The 24681-nt window shown below is 38.5% G+C and overlaps 1 protein-coding gene across 12 annotated transcripts in view; it reads left to right on the forward strand.

Moving 5' to 3' along the window:
* Positions 1–24681, forward strand: part of TTC3 (tetratricopeptide repeat domain 3) — a 140628-nt gene that overhangs the window by 44319 nt on the left and 71628 nt on the right. For all 12 annotated transcript variants that reach the window (XM_032629851.1, XM_032629854.1, XM_032629860.1 and 9 more), the window contains 7 exons: positions 129–249; positions 786–849; positions 3017–3077; positions 6047–6131; positions 20470–20604; positions 21249–21329; positions 22959–23071. In XM_032629851.1, the coding sequence (XP_032485742.1) occupies positions 129–249; positions 786–849; positions 3017–3077; positions 6047–6131; positions 20470–20604; positions 21249–21329; positions 22959–23071 (660 nt within the window). The remainder of the gene's footprint in view (positions 1–128; positions 250–785; positions 850–3016; positions 3078–6046; positions 6132–20469; positions 20605–21248; positions 21330–22958; positions 23072–24681) is intronic.

Raw genomic sequence — 24681 nt, forward strand, 5'->3', positions numbered from 1 at the left:
TTCTCTTTGAAACAATATTACCTTGCTTTCAAGGTAAAAAGGCTATACTTGCTGAAACCTCTTTGTTTGAAGGATACTTTTTTAAAAATAATTTTTTAAAACTGATTATTTCTTTTATTACCACTCAGGGCCTACATACCTAGTTTATCAGCACCTGCATTTAGTACTTCACTTAACTTTGTGGAGACTGAAAAAAATTCCAGAAAACCTAACCACGAAATGGCAAACGGTGGTAATCAGAATCCAAAGGTAAGCTCAGTTAAAAACTAAAATTAGAATTGTTTCAAGTATAGGTAGTCTTATATTTTTACAATAATATTTTTGTGATAATGGAAACCAATATGCACCTCTATAGCCTGGCTCTGTGATCAGTGTCCCAGATGACCTGTGTCTGAGTTTTCCTGAACTGTAGTGTACTCAAAGCTCAGCAGGTATCACCAAGTTCACATTTATATTTCTTTCCAGGGTTTGAGGGGAAAAAAGGGAATTGGTGTTTTCGGGTTAGATATGTAGTACACGTTGAAGGGAACTTTCCCAACCCGCTGTAAAGTCCTTCTGTTGTTAATAATGAAAGTCTCAAAGAAGCTGTATTCAGTTAGGGAGAGGAGAATAAGGAAAGATGTGATAATATTAATTCAGTATTTATTGTTCAGTAGTTATCAGTTTGTTTATTCATTTGGTAAAGCTGAGTATTTTAGGCACTTGGAGAAATTCTTTGCTACTCAGTTTTATTGTTTAGCTATTGAATTTTTCTGAAAGGGTCACTAATTTTATTTTCTTGGTAGGTGGCAGACGAAGCTTTGAAGGTAGATGATTGTGACTGTCATCCTGAATTTCTGCCACCACCAAGTGAGTCTTTTTCCCATATGTAAATTGTTGCCGAATTAGCGTAGTGTTGCCTCAACTTCCATGCCCTCAAATTCTCACAAGCCTTATATTTGCTGTTATTCTCCTTTTACTTTACAATGCGTCTGTGTCGAGAAAATATTGAATGTTTATTTGAAATCAATGCTCAGTCTTTTCATATTGTTTAATAAATTTAATCTTGGAAAACCAAATAAAGGAATCGAGAAGAAAAATGGCGCTCTTCGTGGTCTGCTACCTAATTTCCACTAGGCCAGTGTTTCTCAACTTTTATTTCATCATCTACCCCCTGCTCCCAGAGCCTTTCTAGACACTTTTTTTCCCCTAATTACCCTCCCCTCATGAAACTTTAATATCACAAATACTGTTTATCTGTTTATGTACTGTACGTACATGTGTGCTTTATATATAAAAACGGGTTTTTTTCATCTTCCAATAACCAGTTATGACTTTCTTGTGGGTATGTCACCCCTGTTGAGAATGGATGCTTTAGCCTAATACTAGTTTATTTAAATTGTATGTGCTTAGTGCATATGTTTATTTATGCATCTAGAAAATACGCAGACACACAGCCAGATCTTGTCTACTTGGCATCTTTGGGAAATGAAGGGTTCCAGAGAAGTGGACACTCATGCCTCATTTATTTCTCAGTCTCCGTTTATACTCCCAGCTTTTGCGAGAAATCGTTCTAAGTGGGTTATTCTTCTCTGCCTTTTAAAACAGAGTTTGAGAGAATTCAGCAACTCAAAGTTGTTGTTACACACAGGTTACTTATCTCAAGCTTTCATGTGCTCCTTTCAGAGTTATTGTGGTGAGATTGTTGGCCTTCTAGTTAGTGATCCGGTTGCTCTCTTTTCCTTCCACCTGTTTTTTGGTTCATTTGTTTATTTTTTTCAGTGTTTTTACTTCTGGCAGCCATTTCTTTCTTTTACTTCCTGCAGCTCTATCTTCTCTTAGGCTCCAGTGCTGCATATCCAACCACTTAACTACTGGTTAGCACTTCAGCACAGTTACAAAGAGGGGGAAACGCAGGTGTTTGTCTTACCTGATGTGACTTTATAGCATGTGAAAAATCTTTGAGAATAAAACTGTTCTTTTGGAAACAGCTTTTAATTTATTTGTATTTCTTAGACCATTATTATCAGATAGCACATTTAAATAATTTAAATACCATCCATACTTCCGCATCTATATTCAGTCAAAGAAATTGAGGTCCCAGGGTTAGATTAAATAATTTTGCCCTAGGTGACACAGTAGAAATCAAATTAGAACTCTTCTTTCTTTCTAGAAGCCTCTTTTGTTTTCTGAGGCCATCAGAGCTCAGGGTCTCATCCCCTCCCTAATACATAGGCTCTGACTTGCCTCTGCTATCTCTCCCAAAGCTTCCATCAGAGACACCCAGTCCCTGTTGCTGTGCTCTCTTCTACACAACTTTGCACGTGTGACTCCCCTGCCCCAAAGTGTACAGTGGCTCTCTCCTCCTTTCAGTGGGATAAAGGCTGAGCTCGCAGAGCTGGGGAGTCAGAAGCCCTGGGCCTGTAAACACTCATACCAACCTGCCTGGCTTGCAGCCCCTTTCAACCTATCCTTACTTAACTCGCCCAGTCACACAGGTTTACGTAGTGTTTCTTAAAATAAAACTTCATTTGGCCCATTCTTTGCAAATCCTACTTGTTCCTTAAAACTAAATACAAATGCTGCATCTCCACTAAGGTGTTTCCCAGCCACTCCAGCTTAAGTGATTTTTCCCTTCTAGGAGTTACAAGAGCAGTTACTATGGAATTAATATTTCAGTAACAATGCATCTTCTTTTCTTCTTAATGGGGATTGTTATTTAATTGGTGACGTGACTGTCTTTTCTTCCCACCTGATTGTAAACTGCCTGAGAACAGGAACTACACCTGTATCTCTTCTATATCTACTATAGGACTAAATGATAATCATCATTATAATTTACCTTTATAATAATTTTATAGCATACATAGCGAAACATCATCAGTAGCTTCTTTTTTTTGGCTTACCTGTTTATAGTTAGACTCACATACAGTGTTGCCTCCTTTGCTTTCTTATTCCATTTTAAAAAAATGTTTTACTTTCAAGCTTGTAGATTTTTATGTACAGATTTCAGGAACAAATACTTTTGTATTCACAGGTCAGCCTCCAAAATATAAAGGAAAACAAAAATCCCGAAACAATGAATTGGAGAAGTTCAGGTATGTTTTTTAATGTAAGGGTTTTTTGTTTGTTTTGTTTCTGTAATGCCCTCCTCCCAAGAAAAAAGAAAAAAGAAAATTAAATCTCTTTCTAGTAGTAGCTGCCTTTACGCATGTGTACTATGATAAGTAGTAAAAAATCCCTTTCAAATAGCACGGCATGTCTTTATTAGGAGAGGGTCATTTTTGACTAAAGGAGTATTAATCCTGGATGTTAATACTGATTTATGAAAGTCATATAATACGAGATATATCAGTATTAATTTCTTAAAATTCCAAAATACAGGCTCATAAGAGGAAAAAAGATTCAGATAAGTATAAAGTGAAAACTTAGTCTCCTTCCCTGTTTGCTTTATTTCCCCTCTCTCTGACTCCCTTCTCTAGTGCCTTGCTTTGGAAACTTGCCGTTAGCAATTTCTTGGCCATCTGGGAACTTAACTCTGCATACACTGGCGTGGCTATCTGTATATTCATAGGCAAGGATTTACTAATGAACCGACCACTTGCAAAATTCGTTCTACCAAACATCCCCCCCAAATTAGTAGTAGGAACTCTCGCCACCAATCTTTAGAGTTAACCCCCATTAGCTACAAAGATATAAATTGATTGCAAAGTGAAATGTAAATCTTATAACAGATACAGAAATTTATGAAATCAATGAAAGTGGTGCTGGAGAAACTGCAAAGCCATTTTTGCCACAGTTCCACTAGTTTTCAGTTTTCTCTTCATTTCTTAAGGCTGATTCCTTGATAGGTGCTTAAAGGAGAATGATTTGAATATCAAAGCACGAAGATAAATTAGTAAAGCCCTATTTTTAAAAAATGACTGTTTTTTGATGGTGCCTCAAAAGTTAAATACAAAGCAAGGCCATAGTGCCTTTTGTTGTTCTGTTATTTGTTAGAAAAGTCTTGAGTCTTCCTACTTGCCCCCCTTCCCTCATCATAAAAGGAAGCCAAAACCCAATACATGCTAATTCTTTGAATGCACAGTTATAACTTTAACCTGTTAAAGATAAATTTATTTTCCTGATATTTTGTTTCTGTTTTCAAACTGGATGCTCTTCTTGATTATGTCTACTTCATGAGGTTATTTAGCAATTAAATGGGACAACCACATAAAATACTTAGAGCAATAGAACATGGTAAATGCTCAATACACTTGAACTATCATTATTATTATTATTATTATTTTTTTTTTTTTTGCGGTACGCGGGCCTCTCACTGTTGTGGCCTCTCCCGTTGCGGAGCACAGGCTCCGGACGCGCAGGCTCAGCGACCATGGCTCACGGGCCCAGCCGCTCTGTGGCATGTGGAATCTTCCCAGACCGGGGCACGAACCCGTGTCCCCTGCATCCGCAGGCGGGCTCTCAACCACTGCGGCACCAGGGAAGCCCTGAACTATCATTATTGTTAACACTATAGTTTTCATTGTTGTTGGAACTATTGTGGCCTACAGCTTGCTTTTACCTCTTTCAAAATGCCTTGACTACCTTTCCATATCAGACCATGGAGATCTACATCCTTCATTTTCATGGCTGCAGGATATTTCCTAGTATAGATGTGTGTGAAGGAGAAATTTCTAGAGTGGAACTGCTGTCAAAGGGGATGTGTAATTTTAACTTTGATAGATACTGCCAAATTCTCCTCTCAAAAAATGAGCAGTGTTCACACTCCTACTAAGCTATGAGAGGGTGTGGTATAATAAAGATATTTATATATTCGGTCTGTGTCCCCAGTTCCTGGCACAGGGCTCCTAGGACCCTTGGAATTTCCTGAATGATGAGAGAGTCTTTCGTTATTTATAATGAGCCCCTTCCTCTCTACTTGAGTTTATACTAATAAAGTGACCCAAGGTTGGGTCCCTACCTTCAGGATTGAGGCTGGTCACCAGAAAGATAAAGTGTGTGGTTGGTTGGAACTTTTCAGCCCCACCCCCGATCTTTGGGGAGAAGAAGGGAGCAAGAAATGGAGTTTAGTCACCAGTGTCCAGTAATTAAATCATTGATGCCTGTGTAATGAAACGTCAGTAAGAACCTCTAAACATAGGGGCTCAGGGAGCTTCTGGTTGGTGGATACATCGAGATGCTGGGGAGATGGTGCCCTCTGAGACTGTGTGAAAGCTCTGAGGCACCCCCTTCCCCTACACCTTCCCATGCATCTTTTCCACTGAGCTGCTCCTGACTTACATCCTTTACAGTAAACTGGTAATGGTAAGTAAAGCGCTTTCCTGAGTTCTGTGAGTTGTTCTAGGGAATAGTTGAACCCAAGGGGTAGTCACGGGAACCCCTGAATTTGTAGTCGGCAGGGCAGAAGTATGGGTAGCCTGGGTACCCCATTGTGGCTGAAGTGAGGGCAGTCTTGTGGGACTGAGCCCTTAACCTGTGGGGCCTGAGTTCTTAACTCCAGAGTTGGTGTCAGAATTGAATTGTTGGACACTCAGTTGATGTTGGAGAATCGGTGTGGAAAAATGACAGGTATGTGGTGTCAGAAAACACCACCTGGAGTACCTGAATCTTCCTTAGCCTCACCAGCATTGGGGGTCAGACTTTCTGAAAAGGTTATATCTTGTTAACAGATTTTCATATGAGATGGATCATCTTTGCAGTGTTTTGGGGCACATTTCTTGTTTCATGACTTTGTTGTTACTGATGACTTTAGATTTGTAATAACTTTAGGTAATCAGTGTAAATCCACCAATTTCTTTCGTTTTTTTTTTTTAAAGCTGTTCTTTTATAACATCTGAATAATCAGTTCATCTGGTCCCCTTTCCCCAGTAAATTTATAGGGATTTTTATTGGATTTAGAAATTAATTTGGAGAGAATTGGCATCTTGGTAATATTTCTATATAGGAACTTGTGACTCTCTATTTACTAAGTTTAAAATGACCTTCAGTAAATATTTTTTTATTTATATGATAAGCAGGATTGTTTTATTTTAAAATAATTCAAAACAGTGCTTTTCTCTTTTAGTTCTGGTTCACAAGGGAGTTTACCAGTAGATTTGAAAAACATCTTGGAGAAACAGTTTTCTAAATCCTCCAGAGCTGCACACCAGGTAAAGGCAAAGGCTTTTCTACTGGAAAGCAAACTCTTTGAACATAACATTTTTCACATGAATTAAGTCTAATTGTGTACATCTCTAAAGTTTTTTTTTAATAATTTTAGTTATGAACATATAATTTAATAGATGATTGCTAAGAAACCAAATCGTCACTAATTTAGGTTTTAACTTGGTAAGTGTGTGAACCAGAGATTTAACTAATGGTTAATACTGAATACAAAATTGTTTGTTTCCCATAGATTTAAAAGGAAGAAGCAAGTCTTCCCAAAGTGTTAACTTTTAAGTTAAATATTTTAAGAAGGTTTAAATCATTTTAAAAGGTTTAAGCACCTGCTGTTTTATTACATCTACTATAGAACCATTAAAGAGCAAACTTTTTATTCTTTGAATGATTTATCATATAACTTTCTATATAAAACTCTGTAGTGTTTGGTAAGTAATGAAAAATGTACGTTAAGGGGGAAGAGATGAATAGGCACAGCACAGAGGATTTTTAGGGCTGTGAAAATCCTCTGTATGATAGTATAAATGATAGATACAGTCATTATACATTTGTCCGAACCTATGGAATGTACAACACAAAGAGTGAACCATAGGGTTCATAGGTAAACTATGGACTTTGGGTGATTATGATGTGTCAGTGTAGGTTAATCCTTGGTTAAATAAAAAAAAAAGCACCCCACCCCATGTATGTATATTGGGTTGGCCAAAAGGTTCGTTTTTTTTTAAATTTATTTATTTTTTGGCTGCTTTGGGTCTTTGTTGCTGCGTGTGGGCTTTCTCTAGTTGCGGCCAGCGGGGGCTCCTCTTCGTTGTGGTGCTCGGGCTTCTCATTGCAGTGGCTTCTGTTGCTGGGGAGCATGGGCTTTAGGCTTGCAGGCTTCAGTAGTTGAGGCTCATGAGCTCAGTAGTTGTGGCTCACGGGCTCTAGAGCACAGGCTCAGTAGTTGTGGCACATTGACTTAGTTTTGCGGCATGTGGGATCTTCCTGGACCAGGGCTCGAACCCAGGTCCCCTGCATTGGCAGGTGGCTTCTTAACCACTGCACCACCAGGGAAGTCCCTCATTTGGTTTTTTATGTAAGATGGCTCTAGTAGCACTTAGTTGTCTTTAACTCCATTCGAAACAGTTTTGATTGTATATGACAGCTGTCATATCAGTGTGCATTTAAAAAAAAAAACTTTTCAAAATTGGTGAATTTTTGTGTAATCATTTTAATATTGAAGATGGAAGAAAACAATATTTTCAGCATATTACGCTTTATTATTTGAAGAAAGGTAAAAACGCAACTGAAACACAAAAAAGATTTGTGTAGTGTATGGCAAAGGTGCTGTGACTGATTGAACATGTCAAAAGTGGTTTGCGAAGTTTCATGCTGGAGGTTTCTCATTGGATGATGCTCCATGGTCGGGTAGACCAGTTGAAGTTGATAGCCATCAAATTGAGACATTGGGCTTCCCTGGTGGCGCAGTGGTTGAGAGTCCGCCTGCCGATGCAGGGGACACGGGTTCGTGCCCCAGTCCGGGAGGATCCCACATGCCGTGGAGCGGCTGGGCCCGTGAGCCGTGGCCGCTGAGCCTGCGCGTCCAGAGCCTGTGCTCCGCAACGGGAGAGGCCACAACAGTGAGAGGCCTGCGTACCGCAAAAAAAAAAAAAAAAAAAAAAAAATTGAGACATTAATTGAGAACAGTCAACGTTATACCACATGGGAGATAGTCGACATACTGAAAATATCCAGATCAAGCGTTGAAAATCATTTGCACCGGCTTGGTTATTTTCATCTCTTTGATGTCTGGGTTCCACATAAGTTAAGCAAAAAACAGCTTCTTGACCATATTTCTGCATATGATTTTCTACTAAAACGTAATGAAAACATTCTGTTTTTAAAACAAATTGTGATTGGCAATGAAAAGTGGATACTATACAGTAACGTGGAATGGAAGAGATCGTGGGGCAAGCGAAATGAACCACCACCAACCACACCAAAGGCTGGTCTTCCTCCCAAGAAGGTGGTGATGTGCATATGGTGGAATTGGAAGGTAGTCCTCTATTATGAGCTCCTTCTGGAAAACCAAGCGATTAATTCCAACAAGTACTGCTCCCAGTTAGACCAACTGAAAGCAGCACTCGATGAAAAGTGTCCAGAATTAGTCAACAGGAAATGCATAATCTTCCATCAAGATAACGCAAGACCGCATGTTTCTTTGATGACCAGGCAAAAACTGTTAGCTTGTCTGGGAAGTTTTGATTCATCTGCCGTATACACCAGATATTGCACTTTTGGATTTCCATTTACTTTGGTCTTTACAAAATTCTCTTAATGGAAAAAATTTCAAATCCCTGGAAGACTGTAAAAGGTACCTGGAACAGTTCTTTGCTCAAAAAGATAAAAAGTTTTGGGAAGATGGAATTATGAAGTTGCCTGAAAAATGGCAGAAGGTAGTGGAACAAAATGGTGAATGTGTTGTTCAATAAAATTCGTGGTGAAAATGACTCTTATTTTTACTTAAAAACCGAAGGACCTTTTTTTTTTTTTTTGTGGTACACGGGCCTCTCACTGTTGTGGTGTCTCCCGCTGCGGAGCACAGGCTCTGGATGCACAGGCTCAGCAGCCATGGCTCACAGGCCCAGCCGCTCCACAGCATGCGGGATCTTCCCAGACCAGGGCACAAACCCGTGTCCCCTGCCTCGGCAGGCAGACTCAACCACTGCGCCACTAGGGAAGCCCCCCGAAGGAACTTTTTTGCCAACCCAATATACCATTCTGAGGAGTGATTTTGATGATGGGGGAAGCTATTCATGTAAGGCACAAAGGGGTATATGGAAATCTCTGTACTTCCCTCTCAATAAAAAAATGCAAGGGGTACAACGTTGATACTACTTTGAAGGAAATTTATCAAGCTAAATGTATGTATTAAAGGAATAAAGACTTCTAGATTAGTGATGCATTCATTCCAAGAGCAGGGCAAAAAACCCAAAGAAAGTAGAAGGAAATTACAAAGTAGAAAATAGTGAAGGAGATTGGTTCAAGGTAGTGGAGTAGAAGGATGTGCTCTCACTCCCTCTTGCGAGAACACCGGAATCACAACTAACTGCTGAACAATCATTGATGGGAAGACACTGGAACTCACCAAAAATGATATCCCACATCCAAAGACAAAGGAGAAGCGACAGTGAGATGGTAGGAAGGGTGCCATCACAATAAAATCAAATCCCATAACTGCTGGGTGGGTGACTCACAGACTGGAGAACACTAATACCACAGAAGTCCACCACCTGGAGCCCCACATCAAGCTTCCCCACCTGGGGGTCCGGCGACGGGAGGAGGAATTCCTAGAGAATCAGACTTTGAAGGCTAGTGGGATTTGATTACAGGACTTTGACAGGACTGGGGGAAACAGATCCACTCTTGGAGGGCACACACAAAGTAGTGTGCGCATCGGGACACAGGGGAAGGAGCAGTGAACCCATAGGAGACTGAACCAGACCTACCAGCTGGTGTTGGAGGGTCTCCTGCAGAGGCGAGGGGTGGCTGTGGCTCACCGTGGGGACAAGGACACTGGCAGCAGAAGTTCTGGGAAGTACTCCTTGGCGTGAGCCCTCCCAGAGTCCTCCGTTAGCCCCACCAAAGAGCCTGGGTAGGCTCCAGTGTTGTGTCACCTCAGGCCAAACAACCAACAGGGAGGAAACCCAGCCCCCCCATCAGCAGACAAGGGGATTAAAGTTTTACTGAGCTCTGCCCACCAGAGCAACACTCAGCTCTACCCACCATCAGTCCCTCCCATCAGGAAACTTGCACAGGCCTCTTAGATAGCCTCATCCACGAGAGGGCAGACAGTAGAAGCAAGAACTACAATCCTGCAGCCTGTGGAAGAAAAACCACATTCACAGAAAGACAGACAAGATGAGAAGGCAGAGGGCTATGCACCAGATGAAGGAACAAGATAAAACCCCAGAAAAATAACTAAATGAAGTGGAGACAGGCAACCTTCCAGAAAAAGAATTCAGAATGATAGTGAAGATGATCCAGGATCTCGGAAAAAGAATGGAGGCAAAGATCGAGAAGATGCAAGAAATGTTTAACAAAGACTTAGAAGAAGAATTAAAGAACAAACAAACAGAGATGAACAATACAATAACTGAAATGAAAACTACACTAGAAGGAATCAATAGCAGAATAACTGAGACAGAAGAACAGATAAGTGACCTGGAAGACAGAATGGTGTAATTCACTGCTGCGGAACAGAATAAAGAAAAAGAATGAGAAGAAATGAAGACATCCTAAGAGACCTCTGGGACAACATTAAGCGCAACAACATTTGCCTTATAGGGGTTCCAGAAGAAGAAGAGAGAGAGAAAGGACCCAAGAAAATATTTGAAGAGATTATAGTTGAAAACTTCCCTAACACGGGAAAGGAAATAGCCACCTAAGTCCAGGAAGTGCAGAGAGTCCCGTACAGGTTAAAGCCAAGGAGAAACACACCGAGACACATAGTAATCAAACTGGCAAAAATTAAAGACAAAGAAAAATTATTGAAAGCAGCAAGAGGAAAATGACAAATATCATACAAGGGAACTCCCATAAGGTTAACAGCTGATTTCTCAGCAGAAATTCTACAAGCCACAAGGGAGTGGCATGACACATATAAAGTGATGAAAGGGAAGAACGTACAACCAAGATTACTCTACCCGGCAAGGATCTCATTCTGATTCGATGGAGAAATCAAAAGCTTTCCAGACAAGCAAAAGCTGAGAGAATTCAATACCACCACACCAGCTCTACAACAAATGCTAAAGGAACTTCTCTAAGTGGGAAACACAAGAGAAGAAAAGGACCTACAAAAACAAACCCCAAACAATTAAGAAAGTGGTAATAGGAACATACATATCGAGAATTACCTTAAACGTGAATGGATTAAATGCTCCAACCAAAAGACACAGGCTTGCTGAATGGATACAAAAAGAAGACCCATATATATGCTGTCTACAGGAGACCCACTTAAGACCTAGGGACACATACAGACTGAAAGTGAGGGGATGGAAAAAGATATTCCATGCATATGGAAATCAAAAGAAAGCTGGAGTAGCAATACTCATATCAGATAAAATAGACTTCAAAATAAAGAATGTTACAAGAGACAAGGAAGGACCCTACATAATGGTCAAAGGATCAATCCAAGAAGAAGATATAACAATTATAAATATATATACACCCAACATAGGTACACCTCAATACATGAGGCCAACTGCCGACAGCTATAAAAGAGGAAATCGACTGTAACACAATAATAGTGGGGGACTTTAACACCTCATTTACACCAATGGACAGATCATCCAAACAGAATATTAATAAGGAAACACAAGCTTTAAATTACACAATAGACCAGAGAGACTTAATTGATATTTATAGCACATTCCATCCAAAAACAGCAGATTACACTTTCTTCTCAAGTGCGCATGGAACATTCTCCAGGATAGATCTTGGGTCACAAATCAAGCCTCATTAAATTTAAGAAAACTGAAATCATATCAAGCATCTTTTCTGACCGCAACACTATGAGATTAGAAATCAGTTACAGGGAAAATAAATGTAAAAAACACAAACACATGGAGGCTAAACACTACGTTACTAAATAACCAAGAGATCACTGAAGAAATCAAAGAGGAAATCAAAAAATACTTAGAGATAAATGACAATGAAAACACGATGATCCAAAACCTATGGGATGCAGCAAAAGCAGTTCTAAGAGGCAAGTTTATAGCAATACCAATCCTACCTTAAGAAACAGGAAACATCTCAAATAAACAACCTAACCTTGCACCTAAAGCAATTAGAAAAAGAAGAACAAAAAAACCCCAAAGTTAGCAGAAGGATTGAAATCATAAAGATCAGATCAGAAATAAATGAAAAAGAGATGAAGGAAACAATAGCAATGATCAGTAAAACTAAAAGCTGGTTCTTTGAGAAGATAAACAAAATTGATAAACCATTAGCCAGACTCATCAAGAAAAAAAGGGAGAAGACTCAAATCAATAGAATTAGAAATGAAAAAGGAGAAGTAACAACTGACCCTGCAGAAATACAAAGGATTATGAGAGATTACTACAAGCAACTCTATACCAATAAAATGGACAACCTGGAAGAAATGGACAAATTCTTAGAAATGCACAGCTTGCCAAGACTGAACCAGGAAGAAATAGAAAATATGAACAGACCAATCACAAGCACTGAAATTGAGACTGTGATTTAAAATCTTCCGACAAACAAAAGCCCAGGACCAGATGGCTTCACAGGCTAATTCTATCAAACATTTAGAGAAGAGCCAACACCTATCCTTCTCAAACTCTTCTAAAATATAGCAGGAGGAACACTCCCAAACTCATTCTACAAGGCCACCATCACCCTGATACCAAAACCAGACAAAGATGTCACAAAGAAAGAAAACTACAGGCCAATATCACATATGAACATAGATGCAAAAGTCCTCAACAAAATACTAGCAAACAGAATCCAACAGCACATTAAAAGGATCATACACCATGATCAAGTTGGGTTTATTCCAGGAATGCAAGGATTCTTCAATATATGCAAATCAATCAAGGTGATACACCATATTAACAAATTGAAGGAGCAAAACCATATGATCATCTCAATAGATGCAGAGAAAGCTTTTGACAAAATTCAACACCCATTTATGATAAAAACCCTACAGAAAGTAGGCATAGAGGGAACTTTCCTCAACATAATAAAGGCCACATATGACAAACCCATAGCCAACATAAACATAGTCCTCAATGGTGAAAAACTGAAACCGTTTCCACTAAGATCAGGAACAAGACAAGGTTGCCCACTTTCACCACTATTATTCAACATAGTTTAGGAAGTTTTAGCCACAGCAATCAGAGAAGAAAAAGAGATAAAAGGAATCTAAATCGGAAAAGAAGTAAAGCTGTCACTGTTTGCAGATGACATGATACTATACATAGAGAATCCTAAAGATGGTACCAGAAAACTACTAGAGCTAATCAATGAATTTGGTAAAGTAGCAGGATACAAAATTAATGCACAGAAAACTCTGGCATTCCTATACACTAATAATGGAAAATCTGAAAGTGAAATTAAGAAAACACTCCCATTTACCATTGCAACAAAAAGAATAAAATATCTAGGAATAAACCTACCTAAGGAGACAAACGACCTGTATGCAGAAAATTATAAGACACTGATGAAAGAAATTAAAGATGATACAAATAGATGGAGAGATACACCATGTTCTTGGATTGGAAGAATCAGCATTGTGAAAGTGACTCTACTACCCAAAGCAATCTACAGATTCAACGCAATCCCTATCAAACTACCACTGGCATTTTTCACAGAACTAGAACAAAAAATTTCACAATTTGTATGGAAACACAAAAGACCCTGAATAGCCAAAGCAATCTTGAGAATGAATAATGGAGCTAGAGGAATCAGGCTCCCTGACTTCAGACTATACTACAAAGCTACAGTAATCAAGACAATATGGTACTGGCACAAAAACAGAAATATAGATCAATGGAACAGGATAGAAAGCCCAGAGATAAACCCACGCACATATGGTCACCTTATCTTTGATAAAGGAGGCAAGAATATAGAAAAGACAGCGTCTTCAATAAGTGGTGCTGGGAAAACTGGACAGGTACATTTAAAAGTATGAAATTAGAACACTCCCTAACACCATACACAAAAATAAACTCAAAATGGATTAAAGACCTAAAATGTAAGGCCATACACTATCAAACTCTTAGAGGAAAACATAGAACACTCTATGACATAAATCACAGCAAGATCCTTTCTGACACAGCTCCAAGAGACATGGAAATAAAAACAAAAATAAACAAATGGGACCTAATGAAAGTTAAAAGCTTTTGCACAGCAAAGGAAACCATAAACAAGACCAAAAGGCAAGCCTCATAATGGGAGAAAATATTTGCAAATGAAGTAACTGACAAAGGATTAATCTCCAAAATTTACCACCAACTCATGCAGCTCAATAACAAAAATCAAACAACCCAATCCAAAAATGGGCAGAAGAGCTAAATAGACATTTCTCCAAAGAAGATATACAGATTGCCAGCAAACACATGAAAGAATGCTCAACATGATTAATCATTAGAGAAATGCAAATCAAAACTGCAATGAGGTATCATCTCATACCCGTCAGAATAGCCATCATCAAAAATTCTAGAAACAGTAAATGCGGGAGAGGGTGTGGAGAAAAGGGAACACTCTCGCACTGTTGGTGGGAATGCAAAATGATACAGCCACTATGGAGAACAGTATGGAGGTTCCTTAAAAAACTAAAAATATAATTACCATATGACCCAGCAATCCCACTACTGGGCATATACCCTGAGAAAACCATAATTCAAAAAGGCATATGCACCCCAATGTTCATTGCAGCTCTATTTATAATAGCCAGGACATGGAAGCAGCCAAAATGTCCATTAACTGATGAATGGATAAAGAAAATGTGGCACATATATACAATCGGATCTTACTCAGCCATAAAAAGAAAGGAAGTTGAGTTACTTTTAATGAGGTGGATGGACCTAGAGTCTGTCATACAGAGTGAATAAGTCAGAAAGAGAAAAACAAATACCATATGCTAACACATATATATGGAATCTAAGAAAAAAAAAAAAGTCATGAAGAACCTAGGGGTAAGACGGGAATAAAGACACAGACCTACTAGAGAATGGACTTGAGGATACGGGGAGGGGGAAGGGTAAGCTGTGACAAAGTGAGAGAGTGGCGTGAACATATATACACTACCAAACGTAAAATAGATAGCTAGTGGGAAGCAGCCCATAGCACAGGGAGATCAGCTTGGTGGTTTTTGACCACCTAGAGGGGTGGGATAGGGAGGGTGGGAGGGAGGGAGATGCAAGAGGGAAGAGCTATGGGAACATATGTATATGTATAACTGATACACTTTGTTAGAAAGCAGAAACTAACACACCATTGTAAAGCAATTATACTCCAATAAAGATGTTAAAAAAAAAGATCAGAGCAGAAATAAATCAAATGGAAACAAAGAAAACAGTAGCAAAGATCAATAAAAATAAAAGATGGTTCTTTGAGAAGATAAACAAAATTCATAAACCGTTAGCCAGACTCATCAAGAAAAAGAGGGAGAGGACTCAAATCATTAAAATTAGAAATGAAAAAGGAGAAGTTACAGCAGACACCGCAGAAATGCACAGCATCCTAAGAGACTACTACAAGCAACTTCATGCCAATAAAACGGACAACCTGGAAGAAATGGACCAATATTTAGAAAGGCATCACCTTCCAACACTGAACCAGGAAGAAATAGAAAATATGGACAGACCAATCACAAGTAATGAAATTGAAACTGTGATTAAAAATCTTTCAACAAACAAAAGTCCAGAACCAGATGGCTTCACAGGTGAATTCTATCAAACACTTAGAGAACAGCTAACACTCACCCTTCTCAAACTCTTCCAAAAAATTGCAGAGGAAGGAACACTCCCATACTTACTCTATGAGGCCACCATCTCCCTGATATGAAAACCAGACAAAGATACTACAAAAAAAGAAAATTACAGACCAATAGCACTGATGAATATAGATGCAAAAATCCTCAACAAAATACTAGCAAACAGAATCCAACAACACATTAAAAGAATCATACACGATGATCAAGTAGGATTTATCCCAGGGATGCAAGGATTTTTCAATATATGCAAATCAATCAATGTGATACACCATATTAACAAACTGAAGAAGAAAAACCATATGATGGGCATAGAGAGAACCTACCTCAACACAGTAAAGGCCATATATGAGAAACCCACAGCAAACACCATTCTCAATGGTGAAAAACTGAAAGCATTTCCTCTAAGATAGGAGCAAGACAAGGATGTCCACTCTCGCCATGATTATTCAACATAGTTTTGGAAGTCCTAGCCACGGCAATCAGAGAAGAAAAAAAATAAAAGTAATACAAATTGGAAAATAAGAAGTTAAGCTCACTGTTTGCAGATGGCATGATACTATAAATAGAGAATCCTAAAGATGCCACCGGAAAACTACTAGAGCTAATCAATGAATTTGGTAAAATTGCAGGATACAAAATTAATGCACAGAAATCTCTTGCATTCCTATACACTAATGATGAACAATCTGAAAGAGAAATTAAGGAAAGACTCCCATTTACCAGTGCAACAAAAAGAATAAAATACCTAGGAATAAACCTACCTGGGGAGACAGAAGACCTGTATGCAGAAAACTATAAGACGCTGATGAAATAAATATGATACAAACAGATGGAGAGATATACCATGTTCTTGGACTGGAAGAATCAGTATTGTGAAAATGACTACACTACCCAAAGCAATCTGCAGATTTAATGCAATCCCTATCAAATTACCAATGGTATTTTCTACAGAACTAGAACAAAAAATCTTAAAATTTGTATGGAGAAACAAAAGGCCCCGAATAGCCAAAGCAGTCTTGAGCGAAAAAATCAGAGCTGGAGGAACCAGTCTCCCTGACTTTAGACCAAACGACAAAGCTACAGTAATCAAGACAATATCGTACTGGCACAGAAACAGAAATGTAGATCAGTGGAACACGATAGAAAGCCCAGAGATAAACCCATGCACCTATGGTTAACTAATGTATGACAAAAGAGGCAAGGATATACAGTGCAGAAAAGACAGTCTCTTCAATAAGTGGTGCTGGGAGAACTGGCCAGCTACCTGTAAAAGAATGAAATTAGAACACTCCCTAACACCATACACAAAAATAAACTCAAAATGGGTTAGAGACCTACATGTAAGACCGGATACTATAAAACTCTTAGAGGAAAACATAGGAAGAACCCTCTATGACATAAATCACAGCAAGATCTTTTTTGATCCACCTCCTAGAGTATTGGAAAGAAAAACAAAAATAAACAAATTGGACTTAATGAAACTTAAAAGTTTTTGCACAGCAAAGCAAAGTACAAACAAGACGAAAAGACAACCCTCAGAATGGGAGAAAACATTTACAAACGAATCAGCAGACAAAGGAGTAATCTCCAAAATATATAAATGGCTCATGCAGCTCCATTTTAAAAAAACAAACAACCCAATCCAAAAATGAGCAGAAGACCTGAATCGACATTTCTCCAGAGAAGACGTATATAGATGGCCGAGAAGCACATGAAAAGCTGCTCAACATCACTAATTTTTAGAGAAATGCAAGTCAAAACTACAATGAGGTATCACCTCACACCAGTTAGAATGGGCATCATCAGAAAATCTACAAACAGCAAATGCTGGAGAGCGTGTGGAGAAAAGGGAACCCTCTTGCACCATTGGTGGGAATGTAAATTTGTACAGCCACTATGGAGAAACGGTATGGAGGTTCCTTAAAAAACTAAAAATAGAATTACCATATGACCCAGCCACCCTGCTACTGGGCATATACATACCCTGAGAAAACCATAATTCCAAAAGACACATGCACCCCAATGTTCATTGCAGCACTATTTACAATAGCCAAGACATGGAAGCAACCTAAATGCCTGTTGTCAGTTGGGTGGATAAAGAAGAGGTTGTACATATATACAATGCAATATTACTCAGCCATGAAAAGGAAGGAAGTCGGGTCATTTGTAGAGACGTGGATGGATCTAGAGATTGTCATACAGAGTGAAGTAAGTCAGAAAGAGAAAAACAAATATCGTATATTAATGCATATTTGTGGAACCTAGAAAAATGATACAGATGAACCAGTTTGCAGGGCAGAAATTGAGACACAGATGTAGAGAACAAACGTATGTACACCAAGCGGAGAAAGTGGCAGGGAGGGGGGTGGTGTGATGAATTGGGAGATTGGGATTGACATATATACGCTAATATGTATAAAATGGATAACTAATTAGAACCTGCTATATAAAAAAATGTAATAAAATTCCAAAAAAAGAAGAAAATAATGAAAATGGAACAACTTGTAAAGAAGAATCCACAAAGCTAAAAGTTGATTCTTTAACAATATAAATAAAATTTACATATCAGTATGGAAACTGATTAAGAAAGGAAGAAAAGAAGACACAATAAAACAATTTCAAGAATGAAAAAGGAGACTTCCCTGGTGGGCCAGTCGCTAAGGCTCTGGGCTCCCAATGCAGGAGGCCCGGGTTCAGTCCCTGGTCAGGGAACTAGATCCCACATGCCGCAACTAAGACCCAGCGCCGCCAAATAAATAAATAAATAATTTAAAAAAAAGAATGAAAAAGGATACATTACTACAGACCCTTCAGTATTACAAATACTATATCAAAATACTATTATGACCAACATTATACCAGGAAATTTGAAAATGTATGTAGATGAAATGAACAAATTCCTAGAACAATCCAGCTTATAAAAACTAACTCAAGAAGAAATAGAAACCTGTACAGAATCCACAATTTATAGAACCATGGCTGATCACTCTTCCAGTCATTGAATACCTGTAGACTATGTATTATCAGTGAAGGATTGTTTCTTTTGGTTCAGTGTGATTCATGTGAGTCTGCTGTGACACTTCAGTGCTTTATGTAAATACAGTTCTGTTTCTTCTAAAATAAAATGTTGGATTTAAATTTTACCCCCCCCCAAATGTATATTATCATGAAACACAACACTCATTTTAATATCTGGGTCATTTTAAACTTCCGTTAACTATGTTAGGTATATATGACACATAGCTTATTAAGGACTATTGGAATGAAGCATGTTAAGCATTTTTAATCGGTTTCCTAATCGGTTTCAACAGCTTTCTAATTAGTTGCATAAAAGCATTTTTAGTATTTCTGACAGTTGGTGATTTTAAAATTGTCATTTTATATTGATTTTACTGATTCTAAAAACTGTGATGGACTTAAATTGTAACGACAGCCTGTAAAGACAGGAGTATTTAAATAAAAATGATGGTTATTTTTGAGCCTTGATTTGTTCATTTAACACACTTTTCTTTAGGCCCCTGCATACGCTGAAGACTGGCATTGCCATTCAGCCCGCTCTCATGCAGCTTTCAGTACAGACCATTTATTTGTACTGTTTTGAGAGAAATAATTTCCAATGGAAACATGAGGCAAATGGATTTGTTTTCTAGAATGAAAGAGATTAGAATGGAATCAGTACATCCAAGGCTGAATAATAAATGATAAACTAGTGTGTGTGGGGATAGCACATCGTCTTCTATAACTGTTAAAATTCTTATCTTAACATTAATATGGCGATCGTTGAACTTTTTAAATACTGTATGGCAAATACCAAGTTTACTTGAGAGCTGCTCTTTTCCATGTGTTTTCTGGGGGGAATGTTCTCCTAAACTTTGATTCATTGGACAAAAAGCACTAGGCAGCTTTTGTTTATGTGTGACCAGACTGCTTTTCCCTCTGTGTTTTGTGCAGTGGGGTCTCCTTTCGGATCCTTATCATTAGGAACAGTGAGGAATGTCACGCAAATATTTGCATTTTCTGCTCCCTTGAACGGTGTACACATGTATGGCAAGGTGTGGGGAGATCTAGCTTAGCCTCCAGGCTTGCCTCTCCAGTCTTTATGGAACTTTTGTGGCCTATAGCTGTTGCCATGTAACTGAAATCTGAATGCAAATTATAATGTATGTGCTCATGTATACTCAAATTATAAAGTTTTTTTCTCGCTTTATTTCAGGGTACATTATAGCAGCTGTTTTCCTTATTCTCTTCTCTTTGCATTTAACCTAGTAATATCTCTCCCGATAATATTATCTAGTTATATTCAAGTACATGTTAGGCAGGAGTAGAGCTACAGATTGAAATAACCCTTTCTTGCTGAGAATTTAGGTTTGTTCCAGGGCATGAGGGCAGTTGTTAAAATCTGGTAGTGACCAGGAAATTCATTGCTTGCTCTTATTTGTCTAATTGTTCAAGTCTCAGCCAAACAATTTACTTATTTAAATGATGGCTGATGTTCTCCGTTTGAGCTGTTAAAACGTCCAAATACTGTCTGGTTAGCCTGGAAAAGTGAGTACAGTTTAGCACCATGTAGTGTAAAGTGAACCCCCCTTCTTTGTCATGGGCAGCACTAGAAGTGTTGGGATTAAGATGGGGAAGCAGTACCTTTTAATTTCCACTTTAATGGTGCTGTGCTGAGAAAGGAGTATAATCCATACAGGGTAGCTTTGGGTATTTACATATTTTATGATCAGTTATAAAGTATAACTGCCCAATGATGAACGTTGGCATCTTAAGTTTTAGACTAAGCATGTGTAGCTCTGGTTTACTGAAAAAGAATTTCTTTTTTGCAGGATTTTGCTAATATAATGAAAATGCTGAGAAGCTTAATCCAGGATGGTTACACGGCTTTGTTGGAGCAGCGCTGCCGCAGTGCTGCCCAGGCCTTCACAGAGTTGCTCAATGGTTTAGATCCTCAAAAAATAAAGGTGAGATTGCCTCCTGGTAACTTGTTTACCAATGCTAATGTGTTTCAGATGAATGTAGAAGGGAACCAACACTTTGACTTCATTGTACTAATGTATTGTCTTGCTGAGATCAGCTGAATTTACTCCCGGTTGTGAGAAGCAGATAATTCTCTGATTCAGCCTTTATGGTTGCAGTCGGTATAGAAGCCAGGTTTAGACTCTCTCCTTGCACTATAGCTGGTGTTCATTAGAACTCTTGGCTTTTTATCTTATTAGAGCACTAAGTCAAGAATTTGGACTCACTTTAGTCACATCTTTTCATCCACAAAGAATTAGCTGGGTAAATATGCAAGGTTGTTAAGAGAGCAAATACCTTAGTCTGTTACTCATTCCATTAATATGCAAAAGAATATGACATCAGTTATTCTATCTGTTATGAACCATGCCTTCAAGGAACTCTGAGACAGTGATTCTGTGTTTTAGATACTTGATAGCAAGATAACTGCATATCTTTGCAAAATGTATTTTCTAATTCTGTTTGGTCTCTGTCCCACAGTGATTAGTAAGATATTTTTTTACTCTTACTGTTGCGGCTAACAAGTTAGTATGATGCAAATTGGGCAGAATTATGTTCAGATGTTTAACTGGAGCATTTTTATTGACAGCAACTGAACCTGGCCATGATTAACTACGTCTTAGTAGTCTATGGACTTGCCATTTCACTCCTTGGAATAGGACAACCTGAGGTAATATTTGTAACAGAGATAATAAACAATTAAAATATGTCATTAATTTTAGAAGGTATGTTAAAATAGTTTTTCCACTTTGGCTTATTTCCTTCTGGGTACTTTTTTTTTGCTTTTCCAGTTTTATTGAGATACAATGGACAGTATAAGTTTAAGGTGTACAGCATAATGATTTGACTTACGTATATCATTAAATGATTATCACAGTAGTTTAATGAGCACTGCCTGTGTACTTTCTTGGTAATTTTTTCTGAAGTAACTAAATTTAATTTATTTTTTTTGAAAAGAAAATTTAGTTTGTGTTTCCGTTAGAGAAAAGTTATGCCAGACCACCAGTGGGAATCTACCTTTTATTTGTATAAAAAGTAAAGGACCTGGTATCATGATAAATTTTGGAAACGTGTTGAGGTAAAAAGGCAAGTTGGAGAATGTAGTAACATCGTGATACCACTTATGTGCAAATTGGAAAACTTACAGGACAATAGTATATATTGTTTATGGCTATCTGTGAATCTTGCAAAAGTAAAAAAAAAACATGGACTAGCCCTACATCAAATTTAATATAATGGTTGCATTTAGTGATAGAAGAAAGGAATGGGACTTGGAAGGTTAAAAAAGGAGAGTACAACTTTGTGTCATGCCTTTTTATTTTTTAAATCATAAAAAGAATGCTAATGTTCTGGATAGTAAGTACCTGGGTGTTTTATCGTCTAGAGTTCAGGCTTCCCATACCACATGCAATCAGTGTATGGGTGTCAGCACACATGGTTTCCATTACTCATGGTCCTTCAGTGCTGTCCTGGAAAGCTTACTTACCTGCACTGCTCAGCATTATACTTTGCTTTCCATGGCTTCGAGTTTTTGATAAAGGTTGAAATGGCTCTAGAATTACTTCAGGAATAATATATCCTTTCTACCAACTTGGGCCCCAAGCTTCCTAGGCTAGATGAGGCTTAACCCTAATTGCTCCCTAATAAGGATCAGGTTGTTTTATGTTCCGCTCACTGAGTGGTCCACAGAGCCTGAGTTTCATTTTCCTTGTGACATGCTGTTGGTCTTTTTTAAAATTTTATTTGTTTTTATTTTTGGCTGTATTGGGTCTTCATTGCCGTGCGCGGGCTTTCTCTAGTTGTGGCGAGCAGGGGCTACTCTTCGTTGCAGTGCACGGGATTCTTATTGTCGTGGCTTCTCTTGTTGCGGAGCACGGGCTCTAGGTGCACGGGCTTCAGTAGTTGTGGCATGTGGGCTCAGTAGTTGTGGCTCGCTGTCTCTAGAGCACAGGCTCAGTAGTTGTGGTGTACGGGCTTAGTTGCTCTGTGGCATGTGGGATCTTCCCGGACCAGGGTTTGAACCCGTGTCCCCTGCATTGGCAGGTGGATTCTTAACCACTGACCGCCAGGGAAGCCCCTTTCTTGTTCTTTTTTTTTTAATTTTTTTTTTTACGGTACGCGGGCCTCTCACTGTTGTAATTGTTAAGAAAATGAAGTACAGAATGTATAATTTTGCCATAGAACTTTTAGGATATACGGTTGTTTTTAATGTTACACAAAAGGAATCAACTTTCAGGTAAAATCGGTTCCAGTATTTCTCTTTTTGTGTAAGTGATCACTGTTCTCATTGCTATTGAAGGAATTATCTGAAGCTGAAAACCAGTTTAAGAGGATGATTGAACACTACCCCAATGAGGGACTTGATTGCTTGGCTTACTGTGGAATTGGAAAAGTGTATTTGAAAAAAAACAGGTTAGTAGAAGCCACACTACTTTATGCTCTAGGCTGGTTACTCATTTCAAATCTAATGTGATGATGATCCTTTTTCTGGAGTTATTTTGGTATCTTCTCTGTGGCACACTGTGACAATTGTGTTTACTTTAAGGACTGGCATTTGGATATTAATTATTAAAGTAAGGTCAATCACTTCAGTTCCCAGTGCTTTCTAATGTTGACTGTAATAGGAAAATCAATAATAGAGTAACTTGGACTTACCTGGTGGCACAGTGGTTAAGAATCGGCCTGCCAATGCAGGAGATCCCTGGTCCAGGAAGATCCCACATGCCGCGGAGCACCTAAGCCCGTGTGCAACAACTACTGAAGCCTGTGCACCTAGAGCCCATGCTCTGCAACAAGAGAAGCCGCCGCAATGAGAAGCCCATGTGCTGCAACGAAGAGTAGCCCCCACTCGCCGCAACTAGAGAAAGCCCATGTGCAGCAACGTTGACCCAAGCAGCCAAAAATAAATAAATTAAAAATAAATTAAAAAAATAAAGAGTAATTTGACACAAAGGATTTTATGTTTTATCTTTTAGTATATGTCATTTATAAGTGGCGACTGAATTGGTATAAATTAATGCTTTACAAGTGTGATTATATAATATTTTGGTTAAATACCCATTTCCCCCAAAAAACTTGTATGAGGATTTTTTTTTTAATTGTTATTTATTAGCTGTGTTGGGTCTTCATTGCTGCGTGTGGGCTTTCTCTAGTTGTGGGGAGCAGGTGCTACTCTTCATTGTGCTGTGCGGGCTTTTCAGAGCGCAGGCTCAGTAGTTGTGGTGCGTGGGCTTAGTTGCTCCGCGGCATGTGGGATCCTCCGGGACCAGGGCTCAAACCTGTGTCCCCTGCATTGGCAGGCGGGTTCTTAACTACTGCGCCACCAGGGAAGTCGCTAATACAAAATATATATATGTTCAAGGACATCATGAGTTAGAAACAAAAATCTCTCCTCTGAACCTATAGTTGAAGTACAGCCAATATAGTGGTAGGTATGTTAGATTACTTTTATAAAGAAATAATTGTTGACTGATTGAATATCATTCATAACTTTTAATTATCCTTAAATTTTCATCTAACTGTTTAGAGGAAGTTTTATCAGACCACTGGTATTCTTGGGAACCCAATCTTAGGGGGTGCCTAGAACCTTCTTTAAAGATTTTTAAAGATTAAAGAAAGTTCTTTTACTTCCTGAAGCTACTGTCTGACCAGTTCAACTCTTTTAAGAATCAGGGGTAGTGAGGATTTAGCAGTCACCTCTATGGTAATAAATGAAATTAATTCCAACTTCGCATAAGTTGTTTGGGACATACCTGTTTAATGCAGTGGCCGCATGTGGATATTCACAAGATCTGGGAATGTAACATAAATGTGTAGCATCGTGGAGGTTGTAGTAAATGAAGACGTGTTTGCCGTTTTGAAAGGCATTTAAATTTTTTTTAATTTATTTTATTCAAGTATAGTTGATTTACAATGTTGTGGAAACCCATTTAACCTTTAATTTCACAATAATATGGTTTGTGGTTCAGTGTCCAGTAAGCTGGTTTTTGCTGTTGCAATGTGCAGTGTCTGGTTGAAAGTCC

Source organism: Phocoena sinus, chromosome 4 (genome assembly GCF_008692025.1).
Source record: "Phocoena sinus isolate mPhoSin1 chromosome 4, mPhoSin1.pri, whole genome shotgun sequence".
Classification (NCBI taxonomy): domain Eukaryota; kingdom Metazoa; phylum Chordata; class Mammalia; order Artiodactyla; family Phocoenidae; genus Phocoena; species Phocoena sinus.